General features: G+C 39.7%; 1 protein-coding gene across 5 annotated transcripts in view; it reads right to left on the bottom strand.

The window, feature by feature from the left end:
* CACNA2D1 (calcium voltage-gated channel auxiliary subunit alpha2delta 1) overlaps positions 1-21,786 on the bottom strand; it is a 621,516-nt gene that overhangs the window by 250,775 nt on the left and 348,955 nt on the right. For all 5 annotated transcript variants that reach the window (XM_061582171.1, XM_061582168.1, XM_061582170.1 and 2 more), the window contains exon 6: positions 17,576-17,705. In XM_061582171.1, the coding sequence (XP_061438155.1) occupies positions 17,576-17,705 (130 nt within the window). The remainder of the gene's footprint in view (positions 1-17,575; positions 17,706-21,786) is intronic.

Below are 21,786 nucleotides of genomic sequence, written 5' to 3' on the forward strand. Positions count from 1 at the left end.
ACATCTAGTAACAGTGGAGGGATTTATTCTAGTTCATTTCATCCCACTCTGATAATGCAAGATTTTAATTTTCATTTACACTTGGGAAAAAGCACACCAGAGTTGCGTTTGTCAAAGGTAGTAGTAGTAGCATAGCTTATTTATATACCACGTTTTGGCCAAAAGGCCCCCAAAGTGGTGAACAAAATATTATAAAACATATTACAAAAAGAAATTACATAAGAAATAACCAGTAAAAAATATACAGTAAAAATACAATGCAACAAGAACAATGCAACAAAAACAAAGGAAAAAATTTGCAGCAGAAACAATGTTTTCAAATGATGCACACAAATACCACAGCAGATGTGGTCTTAAAAGAGACATTCCTTCTTTTCTTAGAGGCACATAATGTTGTTGGCCACGTTGTCCCTATCCACCTCCACGCACCCTTGTCATTGGTGAGCTGGTCCACCTGCTCGGGCTGCAGGGAGAATTTCAACTCCCTAGGTGGCGCGCTGATTCCTCACACCTGGAAAGGACCCATAAAGGATGGCATGAAGCTCCTGGGCAGTGAAGTGATAGCTGGGAGGGCACTGCTCTCAGTCCTGAGCTCTGTCAGGGCTTCTCTTCTTGGGTGAGGCTCCCTCGGGGATGTGCTGGCGCGGCAAGTCTCACTTCCTGGGGAAGGGTGCGATGAGGACAGGCAAGGGCTGAGGCAGTGGTAAGAGCCAGGGCAGAGAAAGACTGGGTAGAGGGGGCATGAAGACATTGGGCAGGCCTAAGTCGGAACTGCTCCCTCCAGACCTTCCCACAGACCTTTCCATGGGGCTGGCAGGCCTCCCTGAGGCAGGGGCAGGGGCAAGCAAGGCAGCCCACATTGGTGACGCCCAGCAAGCTGCAGCACATGATAAACTCCAGCAACTCCTCGGGCAGCAATGTCAGGGTCAGAGGACTGGAGACCGGCACGAGCAACAGCACCGGCTCCTCCTATGGGCTGGGCTGCCTCCTTCTCCCGCTCCCTCTCCGGTGGCGCCATCTTGCCTCTCCTCAAGTTGAGACCAGATGGTTATGGTATCCCATCTTTATTTAATGTGGAAAAGGGTACAATGAACTACAGTGTACCAGAGGAATATAAGATTTATTTAGTGATTTATTTAGTTATTTAAGATGTGTTTTAAATTTGTATATTTGTTTTAATGCTTTTAGTTACTACTGTAAACTGCCCAGAGAGCTTAGGCTATGGGGCGGTATATAAGTACAATAAATAAATAAATAAATAAATAAATACACATCTTTTAAAAACACATTTTAAAAAGCAATTTAAAAACACATGCTAAAATGCCTGGGAGAAGAGGAAATTCTTGACCTGGCACCAAAAAGATAACAGTGTTGGCGCCAGGCACACCTCATCAGGGAGATTATTCCATAATTTGGGGGGCACCACTGAGAAGGCCCTCTCCCTTCTTGCCAGACTCCCAGCTTCCCTCCGAGCAGGCACCCGGAGGAGGGCCTTGGATGTTGAGTGTAGTGGACGGGTGGGTTGGTATCGGGAGAGATGTTCCATCAGGTATTGTGGTCCTAAGCCGTGTAAGGCTTTATAGGTTAAAACCAGCACCTTGAATTGAGCTCGGAAACATAAAGGCAGCCAATCTAATTTGGAGGTTACCAGAGCATGGACAACTGAAGCCAGGTTATCCCAGTCCAGATAGGGGAGTAGCTGGGCCACCAACCAAAGTTGGTAGAAAGCACTCCGTGCCACCGAGGCTACCTGAGCCTGAAGTGACAGAGATGGTTCTAGGAGAACCCCCAAGCTACGAACCTGCTCCTTCAGGGGGAGTGCAACCCCATCCAGGACACGCTGGACATCCACCATCCAGTCAGAAGAACCACCCACTATCAACATCTCAGTCTTGTCTGGATTGAGCCTCAGTTTATTAGCCCTCATCCAGTCTATTGTTGCAGCCAGGCACCGGTTCAGCACATTGACAGCCTCACCTGAAGAAGATGAAAAGGAGAAATAGAGCTGCGTGTCATCAGCATACTGATGGCAACGCACTCCAAAGCTCCGGATGACTGCACCCAACAGTTTCATGTAGATGTTGAACAACATGTGAGACAGAAGATGGTGCAATGGCATGCATCAGTAACTGGTCTTCAACAGAGGTGGCCTGTCGTGAAATAAAATGGACTGTGTAGCATCCTCCAATTCCCTGACTTGGTGGGATTAGCCAAGGGAAAAATGATGCCAGCACAGTAGTTGCCAGAGGGAACAATCACAACAAACAGAACCAGAAAACAAGTAAATAGATTGCAGCCAATTGTGGCCCTTCAAGAGGAGACATTTACTCAAACTGAAAATCTCATAACCACCCTTTTCCGAAGTTGCAACATTGTCCATGCTCAAGATGTTTCATTTTCAATATCTCATGTGACACATGTTCAGTCATTTCCAGCATTATGCCCATTTAAATTTAATTTTTGACTTCTGAATATCCATAATTTGCCAAGTTTGAATCACTTCACTCTGAGTGATCCAAATGACTAAAATTCCCATAGAGGGCAAGATAATAAAAACACTAAATGTTTTAAGCTCATTAAAGTAAGAATGCAATTTCTTTTTGGCTGACACGAAAAATAAAGTGGCAAATGGTCAGGCCAGCATTATTGCACTAATTTTGCAATCCTATGCAGAGTAAGCCCAACTGAATTTAATGGGACCTGCTTCTAAGGACAGTACATGCACAGAACTATGCTGTAAAACATTTATAATTGATTATACCAAATCTCAGGATCTTGAATAGAAGAATCTAGAATGAAAAGGGAAAATGATAATAGACCAAGCTATGTGTTGGGTAGTATGATACAACCAGAACTGAAGACAAAGTGTGCCTTGAAACATTAACACACCACATTGGATGTATCCACCAATTTCTGTACTTTGGAGTAAAGCAGCCTTCCTCAATCTGGTGTCCTCCAGATGTTGAGGAAGGCTAGAGTAGAGTGTATATTGATTATGAAGGTGACAACAAGGAAACAGGCTTTCTCTGTGGTGGCCCCCGAATTATGGAACTCTCTCCCTGATGAGGTACGCCTGGCGCCAACATTGTTATCCTTTCGGCGCCAGGTAAAAACCTTCTTGTTCTCCCAGGCATTTTAACATTTTAATATCTACTTTTACATCTATCACTCACAATCTTAATATTTTAGAAATTTTAACATTAATATCTTAAACAGCTTAATATTTTAACTGATTTAATACGTTTTTATACTTAACACTTTAGGATTGTGTCTGTAGTTGTCTATGTGTTTAACTATGTTTAGTTATTTTGATATATTGTTTAAGTGTTTGATATATGTTTTTAATTGTATACTGGATGTTTTTATGCTGTGAACCGCCCAGAGAGCTTCGGCTATTGGGCGGTATAGAAATATAATAAATAAATAAATATACAGGTAGAGGACAAAAATCTATCCATTTTCAGGTCAGAAGACTAGGGGTGTCTATACTTTTTCAGAGGTTGGGTAGGGGGAGGGAAATGGCAGCTGAATAATATAATTTTGTGGGGGGAGGGCATTTCCTGCCTGTGCTGTCACTTGACATGGCAATGGAGCTTCAGTCAGCAGCTCAGTAGCATGGCAGCGTCCTCCTAAGAAGGGTCCAATAGGAACAATGCTATACAGGTGTGTCACAGAATATTTAGCAAATTACTAATTTCCATCTCCAACAAATGCAAGCCATCAGTATCGTGCTGAATATGTATGTGTGTACCTCAGCAGGCCCTACAATGCTGCCCTAAAACTCCATAGGAGCAAGCTACTGAATACAGTTAACATTTGCACATGGGGCTGTCCTTTTAAGTCTGTGATCATTTATTGTATATTGTCCAATTGTCAACAGGATGCCTTAAGTGATTAACTATTAGACCATATCCTTCAAATCTGAGGGAGGGCTATGTGTTATATCATAGATACAGACAGATTAATTCTGGCTTTAAAACAAGGGTGACAAATGCAGATTGCTGACAAGTTGACAGTTCCCCATAGGGCTCCCTGCTAGATTGCACAGCAGCTACTCATGGGAAATTAGGCACTAATTACTCTTAGTGCAGGCTGCCATGTTGTAATAAAAAGAGGCATTCATAATGTGTTCAATGATTTTTATCGATCCCCAGCTCAATCTAATAAAAAAACCTCTAGCACTTCTTTAATTTACCCAAATTACTGTTCAGATCAGTTAAAATCTACTGCAGATGAGATAGAAAAATACAAAGATTAAAACATTTCAAGCTTATTTCCCAATGATATTAATTAATGCTATTTAATTGAATTATAAGATTTCATTTGCCCAAGCCAGTTTCACTAATATGAGACCAGTTTAAACAATGGTTTGGCCATAATGCCAAACCAAAGTTTAGCATAGGCCACAGCAACCCTTATTATTTGCTTCTCCACGTTCCTTCTCCAGCTTGGCTGTCAGGAGTAGATTGGAACATTTCACTTCTGGCTTAGATTAACCAAAGCAAACTGTGGTTAACCTTATCTATAGTTAACTGAAGCAACTTAACCATGGTTTACTAAAACAAGGCAACTAAGATTAATTTTTGAAAGCAATGCTAACCTGTGGTTAATGAAAAAAAATGGAAGCATGCTGAATCTGGAATGACGCAAAGGGCTCATGCATTTTTTAAAAATGTCAATAAAAGTAACATACAATTCACTAAATTTCCACGTACATTAGCACATTTGGCATATACAAATTGATTATAAATGCCATAGAGTAGACCTGAAACTAAACATATGACTCAAGAGATAAGGAAGAACAATTAATGGAACCTGCCATCTCTAGAACATAATCCTCAGAAGTTGCCACCATGGCCATGCTCAAGTACACTTTACTATGGCTCAGGATTATTTATTTATTCAATTTCTATCCCATCCTTCCTCCTAAAGGAGGCCAGGGCAGCAAATACCAAAATGCTAAAGCAGTACAATTAAAATTAAAATAAAAACATATTTAAAACATTTAAAAATATTTTAAATCATTAAGAAAATAAACACTCCTAACTGTACAAGCCACTCAAGATTCCAGTGACAGGTTGAAATACAGGAGAACTCCCAGACTACAAACTTGTTCCTTCAGGGAAATGCAGGAGAGTTCTCTCCCAGAACATGTCATTCAACTAATTCCCAGATATGGGAACCCACCCACACATAGGACCTCCATCTTATCTCAATTTAGCCTCAGTTTAACCCATCACTGCTTTCAGACGCCAGCCCAACACCTGTACAGCCTCTTCTGATTCAGACAGAATGGAAAGATAAGAGAGTGCATGTCATCAGCATACTCATGCTACCACACTCCAAATCTCTGGATGACAACTCTCAATGGTTTCATCTATGTGTTGAACAGCATAGGAGACAAAATGGACCCTTGCATGACCCCACAAAAACAATGGAAAAAGTTTGAACTTTATCTTTTTTTAAAAAAGAGAGAAGCTGATCTGCTTCTGGTCACTCTACTCCAGAAGTGGTGAACTTCAGGCCCAGGACACAATAGGCCTTTCTGTCTGGCATTTGGAATTCTCCCAAGGCCACACACTCTCTTCCCAGGCCACACACCCTCACTAGCCAGTCTTCATACCCTCTTGCTTGAGTGTTTTTGCATGGCTAGAATGTGTCATTGAACTTTGATAAAGGCTCTTGCTTGCCTGGAGGGAAGATAGGTGTGTGTGAATGTGTGCCTACTGTACAAAGGTAAAATGGACTTCTTTTTTTGCCCTCTGGCTCCTTCCACACTGGTATGTGCCCCCCCCAAGAAGTTGCCAAGAAGGAATTATGGCCCTCAGGCTGAAAAAGGTTCTCTACTCCTGTTCTACACTACCCTCTTAAACACCTTGTCAGCCATGACCCCAACTTGACCCGGTTTTAACACACAATTTTTAAAATCCAGATTTTAGATCCAGTTCTACATGACAACAAACATTGCTATCTCCTTTTCACAGGCATACGAGAATGTAGAGTACTAGAGTCTCAAGTTAACCCATCCCCTCTTCCTGATACTATTATGCATAATGTCATCAACTACAAGCTTTCTTTTCCCTGTGCTGTTTCACTGATACTGTAAGTGTAGCAGAATTCATTGCAAGCATTTTAAAATCACTAAATGTTGCTAGAGAATAGGAATGGGTGAATATGTCATTTTGAAGAATGGCTATGTTTTGCATATTGTTTCGGACGGAGGAGTGGTCTTGCACACCATTCTCCGTATGGAGCAGCCCCAAACAGCCACAGCTAGCTGTTATTTTTTATCATCATGACAATCAGATATGTAATAAAAAATTGGCATAACAAATGTTTGGCGTACGACAATTAAATACAAAAGCAGCAAACGGAAACCACAACACACACACTCAGTAACTTGAACTTGCTTATACTTGACTACTGTGATCCTAAGGAATGTTGCTGTCTCCTGTTATCACGTATGTTTTTGTCATATAGGTAAGTTCTAATATCTGTCTCAGAGTTTGGGAAATGCAGCTGACATGTCCATAGCGGATCAAAATTCCTTTATGTATGTCACAAATAAATTCCAAGTTGCAGAGTAGTCCATAGTTTACACATGAAACACATGCACACATGTAGATGTATCCTCTAGTTTAGTCTTTATAGGGCTTCTCCTAAGCCATTCAGAAGAGAGTTTGGTTTTGTATCCCATTGTCAATATCATCAATCCATGATTATAATTCCAGGAACTGGAATTGCCTATTGGTATTATTGATTATATTTATTCATTCCATTTCAGAAGCAGATGTCTCAAACTGACTTACAAATCCACAAAATACAAAATGACAATTATTTAAAAACCAAATATATACAAAAATACCACAGAACAAACTTGCAACCGATCAAACAAGAACTATGAAAAGGATGAATCCTACCCCACCTCACTAAAAGATGGACACAACAAAACAGGCCAGAAGTTGCACCACAGTATAGTCCAAGTTAACAACCAAAAACTTGGGCCAACAGGAATGTCTTAGCCTGACAGCTGAAAGATTACAACAATGTTGCCAGGTGTGCATCCCACACATATATTAGAAGATAGCAAAAACAAAAAGTATTCCCATTAAACCTATCACCCATTTTGATAAGTTATCTCCCATGTCTAATACTTGATATTAATTATTATTAGTCATGATGATTGGTTATGTAAACAATGTCTCAATTTTTATAGGCGCTGTACAAAACTTAAGAAAACAACATAGACCCTGCCCACAGGATTAAAATGTAATGATACAGAAGAAAAACGAGATGGGGATGAAATTGAAAAAAGACAGAGGCTATAACCAAACATACTAGATTTGCATTGTGGCTTTGAAAACACATTTGGTATTTAAGCATGCTGAAATAGCTAGTTCATTTAGAAGGCCACTTTTTGAATCACTTGGTTATTAAATCAAAGTAATTATATGGAAACACCTCAAGATATTCCTATTTGATGTTTTATTTTATGATAATTATAGGATCCAGGTTTTATAGGCATTATAATATGCCTCTAAATCAAAACACTCTAACATGATAGATATTTCAAGGTGAAAAGACAGAGATCCTCTTTTTGGTTTTAGATGCAATAAACAAACTCTGTGCCGTGAACTTTCATACTTTATTTGGTGCATGGAGTGGACTGAGAAGGTAGTGACTGCATTCACATATGAAGGGGTTAAAAGGAAGATGACTCCTCCATCTGAGGCTAAAAGCCTTCCGAGTGGGAGTGCATTTCCAGCAGGGCTGGGATACTAACAACAGACCACTTCAGGTGCCTGCATACAAATATGCCAGCACCTGGGAGGGGCAGATGGAAGATATACAAGGCCTTCCACACAGCCCTATTTCCCCTTTCTCCATTACAGCATGGCATTCAGCCCGCCCACGCTGGTTTGCAATATGAGATTAGCTGGTGATCACCTTAACCAGACTGAGTAGGTGTTTTTTGTTCTTATCTGCAATTGTCTTGGCAGATGGCAATTGTTTCAACTACTCCATACTGTATTTCTTGGGGATGGTGCAGTTAGTGGTGGGTGCTGGTTAATTATTTTAATTGGCTTTGGTCACTTGACAAGTGTGTGTGGTGGGGTATGGATCACTACTGGGGTTAACTTGTGTCACTCACTAGGAGTTTTGAAGATTAGAAGGCATGGGAATCAGAAAGACCTCCCTCCTCACCCCAAGGGATGTGGCAGGGATAAGATGCTGGACTTAAGCCCAGCTTGACTCCCCTGCGGGGTAGCCTTGTCCAGTTAAGGACAGACTTAGGAGCCTGATTGAGAACAGTAGTTTTCCCGCACATTGTCTCTGTTCCCTGTGCAGCTTTAGTCTTTATGTGACAACATCTGAGTTGTGATCAATACCCCTAGTTAAATACCATATCTGTTTCTTATTTTGTTTCCTGTTGCAAAAAAAAATAAATAAGGTGAGATGCAAAGATAAAACAAATGATGTGCAACATGAAGAATAAAGATTTGTGCTGAACTATATGACTGGTAGTGCTTGCTTAATACAGAACTTCCATATGGGACTAAACATCAGTTTGGGGGCATAATGTTTATGGACTTAGGGAATCTTTGCAGCCACATAGTTTTGCGCTGTGCTTATCGCTATCTGGAGAAAGAATATTGTGCATGCAGTCTCAGTGGCTGCAAACCTCCATGCTCCTTACATGCATTTAGGAGCAGCCACTTGCTTCCATACTCAGAAACTGACCTCATGAACCCAGTTATGCTTGCTTAGGATGGCTGCATGAAACGTAATAAGTATGCCATGTAATACACATACACCCAACAGAGATTACACCTACATATAAAAGTCTAATGAACGACACAGAACAAAAAAAGAAGCCATTGGCATTTCTTGGGAGGACATAAAAGGAGACAAAATGGCATGGATTGCAGAATCTCAATTTTCAATTACAGGAAAGAAAAAGAAAGCAAGTTTCTAGTCCTTATGACTGTGAAAAGGTGGCTGAACAAGATTTTCAGTGGTTGGGAAATGGGATATATACTGTGCATTAATTCATTGCCCCTCACCATTACCAGAACCATCATAATTATGCAGAACAGTAACAACTGAAGGAAAAAATATGATTTAAAAAGTGAAGAAATTCAGGTTCTCTTGAAGCAGAATTCTCTTGAAGCAGAATGGGAAAGGTCCTGCTTGCGGGCTTCCCCCAGGCACCTGGTTGGCCACTGTGAGAACAGGATGCTGGACTAGATGGGCCACTGGCCTGATCCAGCAGGCTCTTCTTATGTTCTTATGTTCTTAAAGGAATTCAATTTAAGTTTTCTTTTAAAAGGTGTTGCAGGAGCCCAACTGGGCATACCCCTGCTTAGTTCAATACTGGGAGGCCCTATACACCAATACTCTCAAGACACAGAATTGATGCTTTGATTAGATAGCTTTATTTCAAGCAGCTGCTTGGGAGGTTGTCCAGAGATACAATTCTCAAAAACAAGCCCCTCCGACATGAGTTTTAGACCAACTTTTATACTTTTTCAAAGTTACATGATTACACAATTATCACATGATAATACATAACAATATGTCACTCATTGGCATGAGTTCTCAACACTTGGCATAAACAAGTAACTAAATTCTAGGAAAATATGCAATGTCAAGTTGACTTTTCACTTTCTTGCAAACAAGATCTCTCTTTACCCCTCCTCATTTCCTTTATGACTCCCTTGACAAAATATGCCAAACAAGCAAGCAAGCATTTTAATACTTTATATTATTCAGCTGTTGCTTTAGTTCCTTGCACAGCAATTTCAGCAAGTATCTAAACAAATTGAGGCCTAGCCATTTTGTTTTTTTTTTTTAATAATTTTTATTCAAATTTTTCCAAAAACAAACAAAACAAAGTCAAAAAGACATAACAATACATCAACAAAAAAATGAAAATAAAATAGTTGACTTCCGATTTGTCGCAGATCAGCTATAAGTATATAATATACATCAAACCTGTCCCTTAATGTATACATACAGAGTCCCTTTTCTCCATAGGCTGTCTTAATTAATCGTCAAATCCCAGTATCATCATTTTATTTTGATCTTTCAACAAAAAGTCTAAGAGAGGTTTCCATTCCTTAAGAAATGTATCTGTCGATTTTTCTCTAAGTAAACATGTCAATTTATCCATTTCTACTAAGTCCATTAATTTCAATAACCATTCTTCCATTGTTGGTGTTGATTCCATTTTCCACTTTTGTGCATATAATAATCTTGCTGCCGTAATCATATATAATATTATTCTTCCATATTTCTTTTCTATTTGTTTATCCATAAAACCCAATAAAAAAAATTCTGGTTTTGACCGAATATTTATCTTTAGAATTTTTTGCATCTTCCTACCTATCTGTGCCCAAAATAATTTCGCCTTTTGGAAGGCTCACTAAAGCCTGAACCAATGTAAAATTCCGTCAACAAAGGCAAACCTACCAAATTTGCACTTTCCAAACAATATGTGAACCGAAACACAGCCATTCTTTGAAATTCCCATTTCTCAAATTTTGTAATGCAAAACCAAAATGTAATGTGATCCTACCAAGTAATATTTATTTTTATCTGTTTATTTATTACATTTATATACCTCCCCATAGCCGAAGCTCTCTGGGCAGTTTACAGCAATTTAAACAATAAAAACAAATATACAAATTTTAAAACAGAAAAAAACAATTGAAAAACACAATTTTAAAAAAAATTAAAAACAATTGAAAAACACATGCATATATTATGGTAAAGTGTGCATACTACTAGCAGAAAGCAGTAATGATTTGAAACAAATGCTGATGAAAGTTAAAGAGGAAAGCACAAAAGCAGGACTGCAGCTGAACGTCAAGAAGACTAAAGTAACGACAACAGAAGATTTATGTAACTTTAAAGTTGACAATAACAACATTGAACTTGTCAAGGATTATCAATACCCTGGCACAGTCATTAACCAATAATCAAGAAATCAGAAGAAGGCTAGGACTGGGGAGGGCAGCTATGAGAGAACTAGAAACAGTCCTCAAATGCAAAGATGTATCACTGAACACTAAAGTCACGATCATTCAGACCATGGTATTCCCAATCTCTATGTATGGATATGAAAGTTGGACAGTGAAAAAAGCAGGTAAGAGAAAAATCAACTCATTTGAAATATGGTGTTGGAGGAGAGCTTTGCGGATACCATGGACTGCAAAAAAGACAAATAATTGGGTGATAGAATAAATTAAATCAGAACTATCACTAGAAGCTAAAATGATGAAATTGAGGTTATCATACTTTCGAAATATAACGAGAAGACATGGTTCCCTAGAAAAGACAATAATGCTGGGAAAAACAGAAGGGAGTAGAAAAAGTACAAGATCTGAACAGCGCGGTTTATAACAAATACTGTTAAGAGGTCATTTATTCATAGGGTCACCATAAGTTGTAATTGACTTGAAGGCACGTAACACAGACACACACGCGCGCACACACAAGAGAGTCAAAAGAATGCAAATCATTTGCTGAAAGACAAGTGTAAGGCGTATGAGGAGAACTGACCTTTCGGAGCTGCATGGGGCAAAAATTATGAACATACAAGATCTGAAGAGGGTGGTTTATAACAGATGCTATTGAAGATTGCTGATTCATACGGTTGCCATAAGTCATGATTGACTTGAAGATATAACAAAAGGAAAACTGCAAATAAAAATTGCTGCAGAAAATATAATTAATTAAATTTATATCCCATCCTTCCTCCCAAAGGAAATGTGGATTTAATGAATTTAAGGTTGTAAAAATGAGAAACTGTGAAAACAGAAATGGACAGATCCTACTGAATACAGAATATTGAGCTTCTGTAGCTTGGAGTTTCCAAACACAAGTTTGAGCATGGGACCAGTTTTAATAACTAGTACATTAGCTATTGAAGATTAAGAGAGAAAGAAGCAGCAGTAGAATTTATCAATTTTTTATACAGAAAAAAGTTGTGGAATGTAGTGGGGCACCTGTGCTACACAAATAATAATAAGCCCTTTGTATGAACAAGAAACCCAGGTCCATATGTTTTTTTATCATGAACAGAACTAAATATTTCCATAAAGAAAAAAAATGTTGTATGCTGTTTTATTACTCCTTTGAAATATTTATAAAATGTCAGGAAACTTTTATTATTCTCTTGATCCTTGATATAGCTCTAGGTTGATGTAGCATTCAACTGATTCATGAAAACCTCTCTTTAATAAAGATTTTCTTGAAGTAAATCTCTCTTATTACACTCACAGGAATAGTTCTTGAAAATATTCCAAATGTGTTTTCCCCCCAGGCTTTTGATATACTATTGTGAACAGATTTTCTTTGACTTAATTACTAGGTTCAAACCTAAAGCTCTAACTGGCTTTTTTGTTAATTTCCTTGTAGAAAATAATTTCCAATAAGCTTGAGAAAATTCCAAGACTGAAATCCTGTGCATATTTACTCAGAAGTAAATTTCAGTGTTCAGTCGGGACTTACTTGAAGATAAGTGTCTGAAGGATTATAGCCTTAAACTACAATCCTATATACAGTTATCTGGGAGTAAGTCTCACTGAAGTCAATGGGGCTTTACTTCTGAGAATATATGTATAGAATTGTGCTATTAATATGCTTGCTTCTTGTCTGCTAAATGTTTTATAATAAAGAAATTAGTATTCCCTTGTATTAAAAAAAATGAAAATACAGTTCGCAATAAATCTTTTTACTCTGTTTATTGATTATGCAAACATTGCTAAATTTTTGGTATTCAGATTTAAGCTTTTGCTATATTTTTGTCATTACTTGGTTAAAAAGTAAAAAATATCAAAACCATTACTTCATTTGGTTTTCATTATTCTTCTGTGTATGTACGTTTTTGTTTTATTTTAAAAAAAATCAAGCACAATCTTTTGTGGAGGATATATATCTGTGCTCTGGAGTGGATACACACAGCCACCAACAAATCCAATAAGCGATGACTGAACCTGGAATCTCACACATGCAAAACATGTTCTATTCCTTAGCTTTAATTCTGTCCCTGTGAAAACTGTATCTGTGAGAGTGTGAGTTAATCAGTTGTTCATTTGGTAAAATATTGATTTTCATATTATGCTTCCCTCCTAATATATTATTTCTAAAATATATGCCTATTGAAATGAAATATATACATTAACCATAAAAGGCAATACTACATAAATTCAAAATACCAAATTTTAAGATAAGATTTTGCCAATGAATCATGTTTCAAAAGGACACCAGCAAAAAATACATAAATTAGCCTTCCAGAAATGATAAAATTTCTCATAACAGTTTAGCTGAAATGGGAACCATCTAAAATAACAGAGCCATTTCTACTCTAATCCTTCAATTACAGTGCACTTTTACATTATTAAAGTCAGAATCCCAGAATAATCCTCCAAATCCATGTCATTTTGACATGCTGCATGAGAAACCGCAAGTTGCACACAACTTTTTCTCTGCTTGATCCTGTTGACATTTCCATTTCCACTTGTGCGTCACACAGCAATGCATGTGAATTTTAAATAAATTCAGGTCAGACTAGGGTCTCCAACTTGTGGAGCCGGAAGATTGCAGAATTAAAATGAGCAGTGCTAAATTCCAAAGGGGCGGAGTGGAGTGAGATTCCTCATTTTTCTATTCCTGAAGCCATTTTTGTGTCTAGCACAGTATCATGTTTATTCCTTTATTTATTTATCCGCATAATCTTTATCCTGCACTTTCAACAGCCATTTTGGGTTAGGCAGGACAGTTGGTAACTCTCTAACACTTGCCCTATTTACACAAACCTAAAAGAGTGTAGAGTAATTATATGGTGGACTAGTAGACTTTTTAAAATAAAAAACACATTAAAAACAGCTAATAAAAGCAAATATAAATACAGAAGAACAATAGAACAAAAAGAGTTTTCTATCTCTATTAACAATGGGAATAGATTTCCTACAACAGTATCTTGTTGTGCATTCCAATCCTATATATTGGAATAAACCCACTCTTCTTCACTCTGTACATCCACTTCTTCCATAGGGCCCATGTTATTCTGAACCTGGACAGCTGTATCTCATAACTTTATGTGTCATTCTCTTAATGTCACCATCTGAGAGTATTTCCAGTATTTGATATATATAATTCTGGCTGTTACTATTATGTAGAACACTTCACACCCATAAAACAATGTTTATTGATCCATGGACCATTACAGATAATCAAGCAAGCATTACAAAGCCAGTGATTTCATAAACGTCAATCATTTTAGCCCTAGTATCAACAACATTTAAAAATTTGGCAACATTTAAAATAACAAAAGAATGATTACCATTTAAACATTCTTTCAGATGAATTGCACTGGACCTACCAGGAAACTGTTTCCACATATGAAAACCAGTAATAAGACAAGCTTTTAAGAACGGGAAATATAATCATTCTTTAACTTAGAACAGTTTGATTTTGCCATCTATTTAAATTGGAGGTGACTGTTTTTGTTTGTATGTTTTAATTTGCTCTATTAGTTTGTATGTTTTATTTTTATTATTATTTTAAATTTTACTTTTTGTTTCTTACTAATTTTGTTACCTTGAGAACATAAATCTTTGTTGAAGGTGTGGGGTATAAATTATGTAAATAAATATACTGGGCTGTTTTTATTTATCTGCATCAGTAAGTAATGTATCTGGGACAATGCTTTCTTTGGGTTATTAATTAAGATATGTTCAAATTGTGTTAGTTCTCTTAATCTTCTTGGATCATTCCTAATTAAAAATGTCTAGTTTGTAAGTAGTGGTGGATTTATTTCTCCCATGTGCCGCTCAACCTGATGAACGGCTATTGTTTGTTGTTATTTTATCCCCAATCTTTATATAGCCAGTGGGGGCTGCAGCTAGTGAACAATGCGGCTGCAAGGTTGGTAAGTGGGCAGCCCAATGGGATCACTTGTCACCGGGTCTGAAACCTGTGTGCTGACTGCCAGTGAGTTATCGTGCCCAGATCAAGGTGTTAGCACTAGTGTAAAAAGCCCTTAATGGCTTGAGACCCAGTCTCAGGCCCTACAATCGGCAGGAGAGACCCTGTTGGTGGTGCCTCCTTTAGTGCTGCTCGGCTGGGACAAACTCGTAACAGGGCCTTCTTACTGGTGGTTCCCTGTTTGTAGAATTGCCTGTCGTAGTGAGATGTGCCTGTCAACCTCATTTCTGAGTTTCAGGAGAAATGTAAAAATATTGCTGCTTAGCCAGGCATTGGCATGGCAACCATGAAATTAATTACTATGGGGGTATATGATTGCTTTTTAAATGTTTTTGGATGTTGTAAATGTTCTTAGATAATTTTAATGTTTTAAATATGTTTTATTTGATTTCAAATTGTACTGTTTTAACATTTTGCTGCTTCCTGCCCTGGGCTCCTTTGGAAGAAGGATGGGATACAAGTTGAAGAAATAAATCAACATAGTGTTAGACAATGGAACACCCATTGATTAAAATATCCTAACTGCCCTTCTTTATTGAACTCCTACGGACTTACACAGCTGGTTAAAACGTCTCTTGAGTAGCCAGTCATTTTCGTAATTGTTTTGTACTGCTTTTAAATCTTTTCATGTTGCTGTATACCACCCTGATGTTTTGCGAGAGGGCAGTATATAAATACTTTTATAAATATATAAATAAACAAGCAAACTCAAACCAAAGAGAACTAAAGCTGCAAGAGATTGTCCTGGGCATAACGTTGTTTTATATTTATCCCAAGGCTTCCCTGTTCCATCAAGTATAATTAGGGATGGACATATTTGTCCCAGTCCTTTTCCACATGGGGTTGGATTAAAGCCTGTCCCACTCCCATGAGAATTTTTTACGATAATGCCAGAAAGCAGAACAAAACCCCCCAAAAACAGAAATCAAACAGCTGTTTAAAAATTATGGAAGTACAGTACAGCTGATATAGCATGGTGGGGAGGAGAGCCTGGTGGGGAGTCCCAAGTCTGTGAGTTGAAATCCATGCTTGTGTCTCCTGGGCGTAAAGGGCCAGCTAAAGATCACCCCCACAGTGAGTGGCTCAGGGGTTACATGCTCTGCCACCTGTGCAGCCGTGGGCAAGCTGCACAGTCCCAAGGAGCCCAGTTGCCCCCCAGCTGGCTGTTGTGGACAAGGAAGGGGCTGGCTTGTGCAGCTATGGGAGCCAGCCGGGGAGGACTAGCCTCAGAGGGAGGCAATGGTAAACCCCCTCTGAATACCGCTTACCATGAACATCCTATTCATAGGGTAGCCATAAGTCAGGATCGACCTAAAGGCAGTCCATTTCTATTTCAGCAATGCTACTTAAAAGGACGCCCAGGGAATGCTTTTCTTTCATTAACAGTGCAAGGCTGCTTTTAAAAATGCTGCAGGCAGAGACTGCATATTACTGCCTACAGTGGTACCTGCTTTACTGGGAAAGAGAGGAAAATGAAAGCAGCCCTTGGTCCACCTAGTTAACTGAATAACCAAACCGCTGCTCAGAAAAGTTCTTAGGTCTATGGATGAAACCACAGATCTAGGTTCCATTACGAGTACTGGCTCATGAGGTATCAACTAGGGGAGTTCTCTCCAAATTGCAGAGTGAAAAAACTCCTACTCATCCCTATGTATAAAGCCATATTTATATCTTTCACTAGCTCGTAGCTACCGCAGAGCATCTAAAGGACTCCTGTTTGAAATTAATATTTTTTTACTCCATCAGTGGCTTCTTCAAGCTATTCATCAGCTAATAGTGTTTGTGTGAGAATATAAAACTAAGTATAAAATTGCCACTCCTCCTCCTTATTTTGTCTGCTTCACTACATCAGAGCTTTCTTCCATTCCCACAATGGGGGAGGTGTAGGCTTGTGCCTTTTGCCCAGCCTCCTGGAACACCTGCCCAGAAGTTGATGCAACATCTGAACGGAGCCTATCTGCACTGAGTCGAAGCCACACAATCCTAACTCCTAAAACAAAGGACCTGTGGATCACGCCCATGTGTTTCAGAGTCACTGAAACAACAGGCTTAATGGGTAAATGTAAAGTGGGGCCAGAAGGTAGCAAAGGTAGGTGTTTAAATACAAGGTGGCACAATTCCACTCTTCAGGCAGATGCACACTCCACGTACTTTCAGGCACCCAGGCTGCAGCTGTCCCTCTCACAGATGGTCAATACATCAAGATCCCAAGAAGCCTTTTAGCACAGTACTGGGTCGTGGTGATAATTCTGTGCCTCAGCACCAATATTTTCATTCTTTTGGAGATACTCATTCAAACTCTTCAGGAATAAGCAATACATGTCAGCTCTACCCACAAGATGACACATATGCTACCTACATACTAAGCACTATTACTGCTCTTGCACAATATAGATGTTAAATGCCTGAAGAAGGCTATTGCTCATCTAATTATATGTCACATCACGCAGTCTTCCTAACGTGAGATGTGTTTAGTAGGGGCCGGGGGATGAAGGCAAGGGAAATACCCATACAACATTAACAAATAAGGTCTACAAACTTCATGAATAGATCAGATTCCGTGAGTTTAATCGCTACTTACAGCCTTCATATATATCAGTTGGTATGTGGACTGCGGCATGCTGGTAGGATGTTTGCCGACCAAAAACAGGATCCTCTTCAAATACTGGTTTGATTCGCTGACTGCCAGTTTCGTTCTCGTTACTTCCAGACTTTTCAAGGGGGGAAAAAGGGAGGAAATATTAAAGCATACAGTACACATCATTTACACATACTTGTAGAGAAGTCCAAGGCTTGATCTACACAGGTATCTGAATGGCAGTAAGAATCTTCCAGAGACAGAGAGGACTGTATTGCTTCAGACTGGAGGTGAGGGAAATGTTTTTTGATGCTTCTTCAAGTAAAAAAAAAGTTCTTGCAAGTAAACTAGCCACCTGTGGTAGACTTCTATTGGGCATGCAATTCTTAAATGTTTTTATTTACGTTTTCTCACTAAATTAAATGAATTAAATACATATGCAAAACAATTACCCAACCCCCTTCCTTCACCCCAGTTCCTGCCTCTCCCATTTAGGGCATGTAATATTTAGACACAAGACAGCATTCAAAAGGTGATTGCCCCCAACTGAAGCCCTGAAGAGGTATAATCCATTCTACTATCCCACTACAGCTCTACCACATCATTTCATTCTGCTGTATGTGTAAATCCATGTGAAAGTGTTTAGCAATTGTATAGTATACACACATACTATAGAAAAGAACCAACAAGGCTGAGGAGCAACCTACTGCTGTTTACTGCTCACAGTGGTACAACAAAGGAGAAGTGATGGGCATAGGCTGTGGGCACTTTAGTTGCATGAAAAGCAGCGAGAATGGTTTTTCTGGCTGCGTTTTTTGAAGCGACTCTTCCCACAGCTGGACACACCTCCCTTCTTCACTGCTGACTTCAGATCCTTCAGGATCACCCACAGCAAAGTGTTGGGCCAATAATCTTTGTCTGAGCCTACAGTAAAGCATTTTCATTGGCCACACCTGGAGGGTAATGGGTTAATCTACCAATCAGTTGCAAAATCTGTCTGAACTGAATACAGGCATACCCCGCTTTACATCGCTTCACTTAACATCACCTCGCTATAACGTACATGCTCCATACTCCACCATACCCCACTTTAACCTACGCGCTACGCAATAACGGACACTGAGGGAACGTTGCGAAACGTCATCAGAGCGATCTGAGCGGAGCGATTCTGAGCGGAGCAATCTAGCGATCTGAGCGGCTGCTGCCTTGGAGACTTTTACAGTACTGTACATAATCATTTAAAGACACTGTATTATTTTATTTTACATTTAAGTACTTTACTTTACAGTACTGTAAACAGCGATTGAGCTCTGCCTGCCCCGGCCTAGGTAGGTGGCGGCAGTGTGTGTGTGGGGGGGGGGCACTTCGTGCTCTTTAGATCCCCCTGACTTCATTTTAGATCCCCCTGATTTCATTTTACTGTCCCATTTTATACCTCTCCATTGTCCCATTTTCCTTTCCTGCTTTTTCTCTCTGTCTCTGCCCATCATTAGTTCTGGCTTTTGCCACTGCTGGCTTGTGACTCCCAACAGCGTGTGTGTGGCGTGTGTGTGTTTATTGGCATTGTTTTCCCTTGCCTTCAGTACTGTACAGTACAGTACTGTACAGTATTACAGTACAGTACATAATGGCAGATACAAAGAAAAGTCGTAAATCTATCAGATATGAAGCTTAAAATGATTAAACTGTCTGATGAAGGTGTTTCTCAAGCTGAGATAGGCCGAAGGCTAGGCTTCACTCGAACGACAGTTAGCACAGTCATGAGGAGCAAAGAAAAAATTCTTGCGGAAGTTAAGAGTGCTACGCCAGTGAACACAACAAAAATTAGAAAAAGGGATAGCCTTGTTGCAGACATGGAGAGACTCTTAATACTTTGGATAGAAAATCAGACTGCACGCCAGGTTCCTGTAAGCCAGGCAATGATTCAAAGTAAGGCCTTAAGCCTATTCAATGACCTGAAGGCTAAGAAAGGTGAGGCAGCGAAGGATGCCAAATTTGTTGCAAGCCGTGGATGGTTTGACAGGTTCAAGAAGAGGTCTAACCTACATAACATCAGAGTGCAAGGAGAGGCAGCTGCTGCAAATACTGAGGCTGCAGATAGCTATCCACACGACCTTGCCAAAATTATTGAAGAGGGAGGCTACTCCAAAGAACAATTTTTTAATGTGGATGAGACTGGGCTGTTCTGGAAAAAGATGCCTGCAAGAACCTTCATCGCCAGAGAGGAGAAAACAATGCCAGGCTACAAGCCAGCTAAAGAAAGAATAACCCTTCTGTTAGGTGGCAATGCCTCTGGTACCTTGAAACTAAAGCCTATGCTTCCGGTGCATTGGAGGTCTAATAGAAAAGCATGGGTGACTGCAGCCATTTTCGAAGATTGGTTTGACACCTGCTTTGTACCAGAGGTGAAAGCCTATTGCAGGGACAACAATACCCTTTTTAAAATTTTGCTCCTTGTAGACAATGCTCCTGGCAACCCTCGAACATTAGATGAACTGAACCCTAACATTCGAGTGGAATTCCTACCACCGAATACCACCTCACTCCTGCAGCCCATGGATCAATGTGTCATAGCCACCTTCAAGTTGAACTACTTGAAAAGAACCTTCAGCAAGTGAAAATGAAGAGGGGACAGGGCAAGAAGTCCTAAAGAAATTCTGGAAAAGCAACAACATCTTGGATTGCATCAAAACTATAAGAGATGCTTGGAATGATATCAAGGAAACAACAATGAAAGGGGCCTGGAAAAAATTATGCCCACAGTTATTTGATGATGTCGAAGCCTTTGAAGATCCTGTAGCTGATGTTACTGAAAATATTGTAGAGATGGCAAGGCAGTTAGAGGTGGAAGTGGAGGCAGAAGATGTTGCTGAACGTATCGCGTCCCATACTGAACCCCTCAGCAATGAAGATCTTCTTGAAGTTGAAGAGGAGAGAAAGGAAGAAAATGTGCCGGATGAGGATGAGACCATGGAACAGCCTGAAGGCCTAACTTCAAAAGTTCTTTTGGAAGCTTTCCGTCATCTTGATAGTACCATGGCTCTTTTTGAAAAGCATGATAGGGACTTTGAAAGAAGTTCCAAAGTCAATGCAAACATTTCGGGGGCTTATGCCTGTTACAAAGAAATCTATAGGGAAAAGGAAAGAGCTACAGTTCAAACCTCCATAGACACCTACTTTCTCAAAAGGCCAGTAGCAGCACCCAATCAATCTCCCAGACCATCAACATCCACTGATCCATCTCTAGCATCGACATCAGCCCCAAGCCCTACTCCTACTTCAGGTAGTCCATCCAAGTCACCAGCAAGAAAGCGTCTAGCCCTTGATGACTTAACTTATGAAGTAGAAGATGTGCCCTCTCCTTTATCCTTCCTGCAACACATGTACATTTTCATTCATCCATTTCGCATCTGCGAGCTGACATTAAAGGTAAGCTTACTTTATTTTATTTTATGTTTATTTTAGTTATAAATGTGTTATTTACATTAGTTATGCCCATATATGATGATTGCAGTGCAGCACATGCATCGATAAGTGAAAAAAAGTAGTGCTTCACTTTAAGTACATTTTCACTTTACATACACGCTCCAGTCCCATTGCGTATGTTAAAGCGGGGTATGCCTGTAGTTTTTTAAAAACACATGAGCTAATCCAACCACGTTCTAGAGTAAAAAGGGTCAGAGTTTGACTAGCATTGTGTGCCTCTGTTTTCAGAAAACCAAGGTGGAGATGCACTGGAACCAGCAAAACAGTGTGTCTCTGCCCATAGAGGGTGCCTGTGCATTGTCACAGAGGCCAAGTAGGCTGGATTTATACATGAAGCAGTCCTGAGGTGGTAAAACAGACTATGACACTGCAGGATAAAAGTGTGAATGCAACTCTCTAAAAACAAGCCAAACGTCCCTGCAATTAACGTTGTGACGGGTAATGGGAGGTATGGCGTTGGGAGGAGAACGTGCCAGGTAAGGGGAACTCGTCCCAGACAAGTTGTGTCTGTGCCTTGTTCCGGTTCTCCTCGTATCCACAGGACTGTTGGTTGTACTGTCAGCCAGCTCTCGGATCTCCAGGTGCTGCTCTTAAATGCTAGGTCGGTCGTTAATAAAAAAACCCTTATCCACGATTTGATTGTGGAGAAGGGTGCCGACCTGGCGTGTATAACCGAGACCTGGGTGGGTGAGCAGGGAGGAGTTGCTCTTTCCCAGCTTTGCCCACCT

Source organism: Rhineura floridana, chromosome 8 (assembly GCF_030035675.1).
Source record: "Rhineura floridana isolate rRhiFlo1 chromosome 8, rRhiFlo1.hap2, whole genome shotgun sequence".
Lineage (NCBI taxonomy): Eukaryota > Metazoa > Chordata > Lepidosauria > Squamata > Rhineuridae > Rhineura > Rhineura floridana.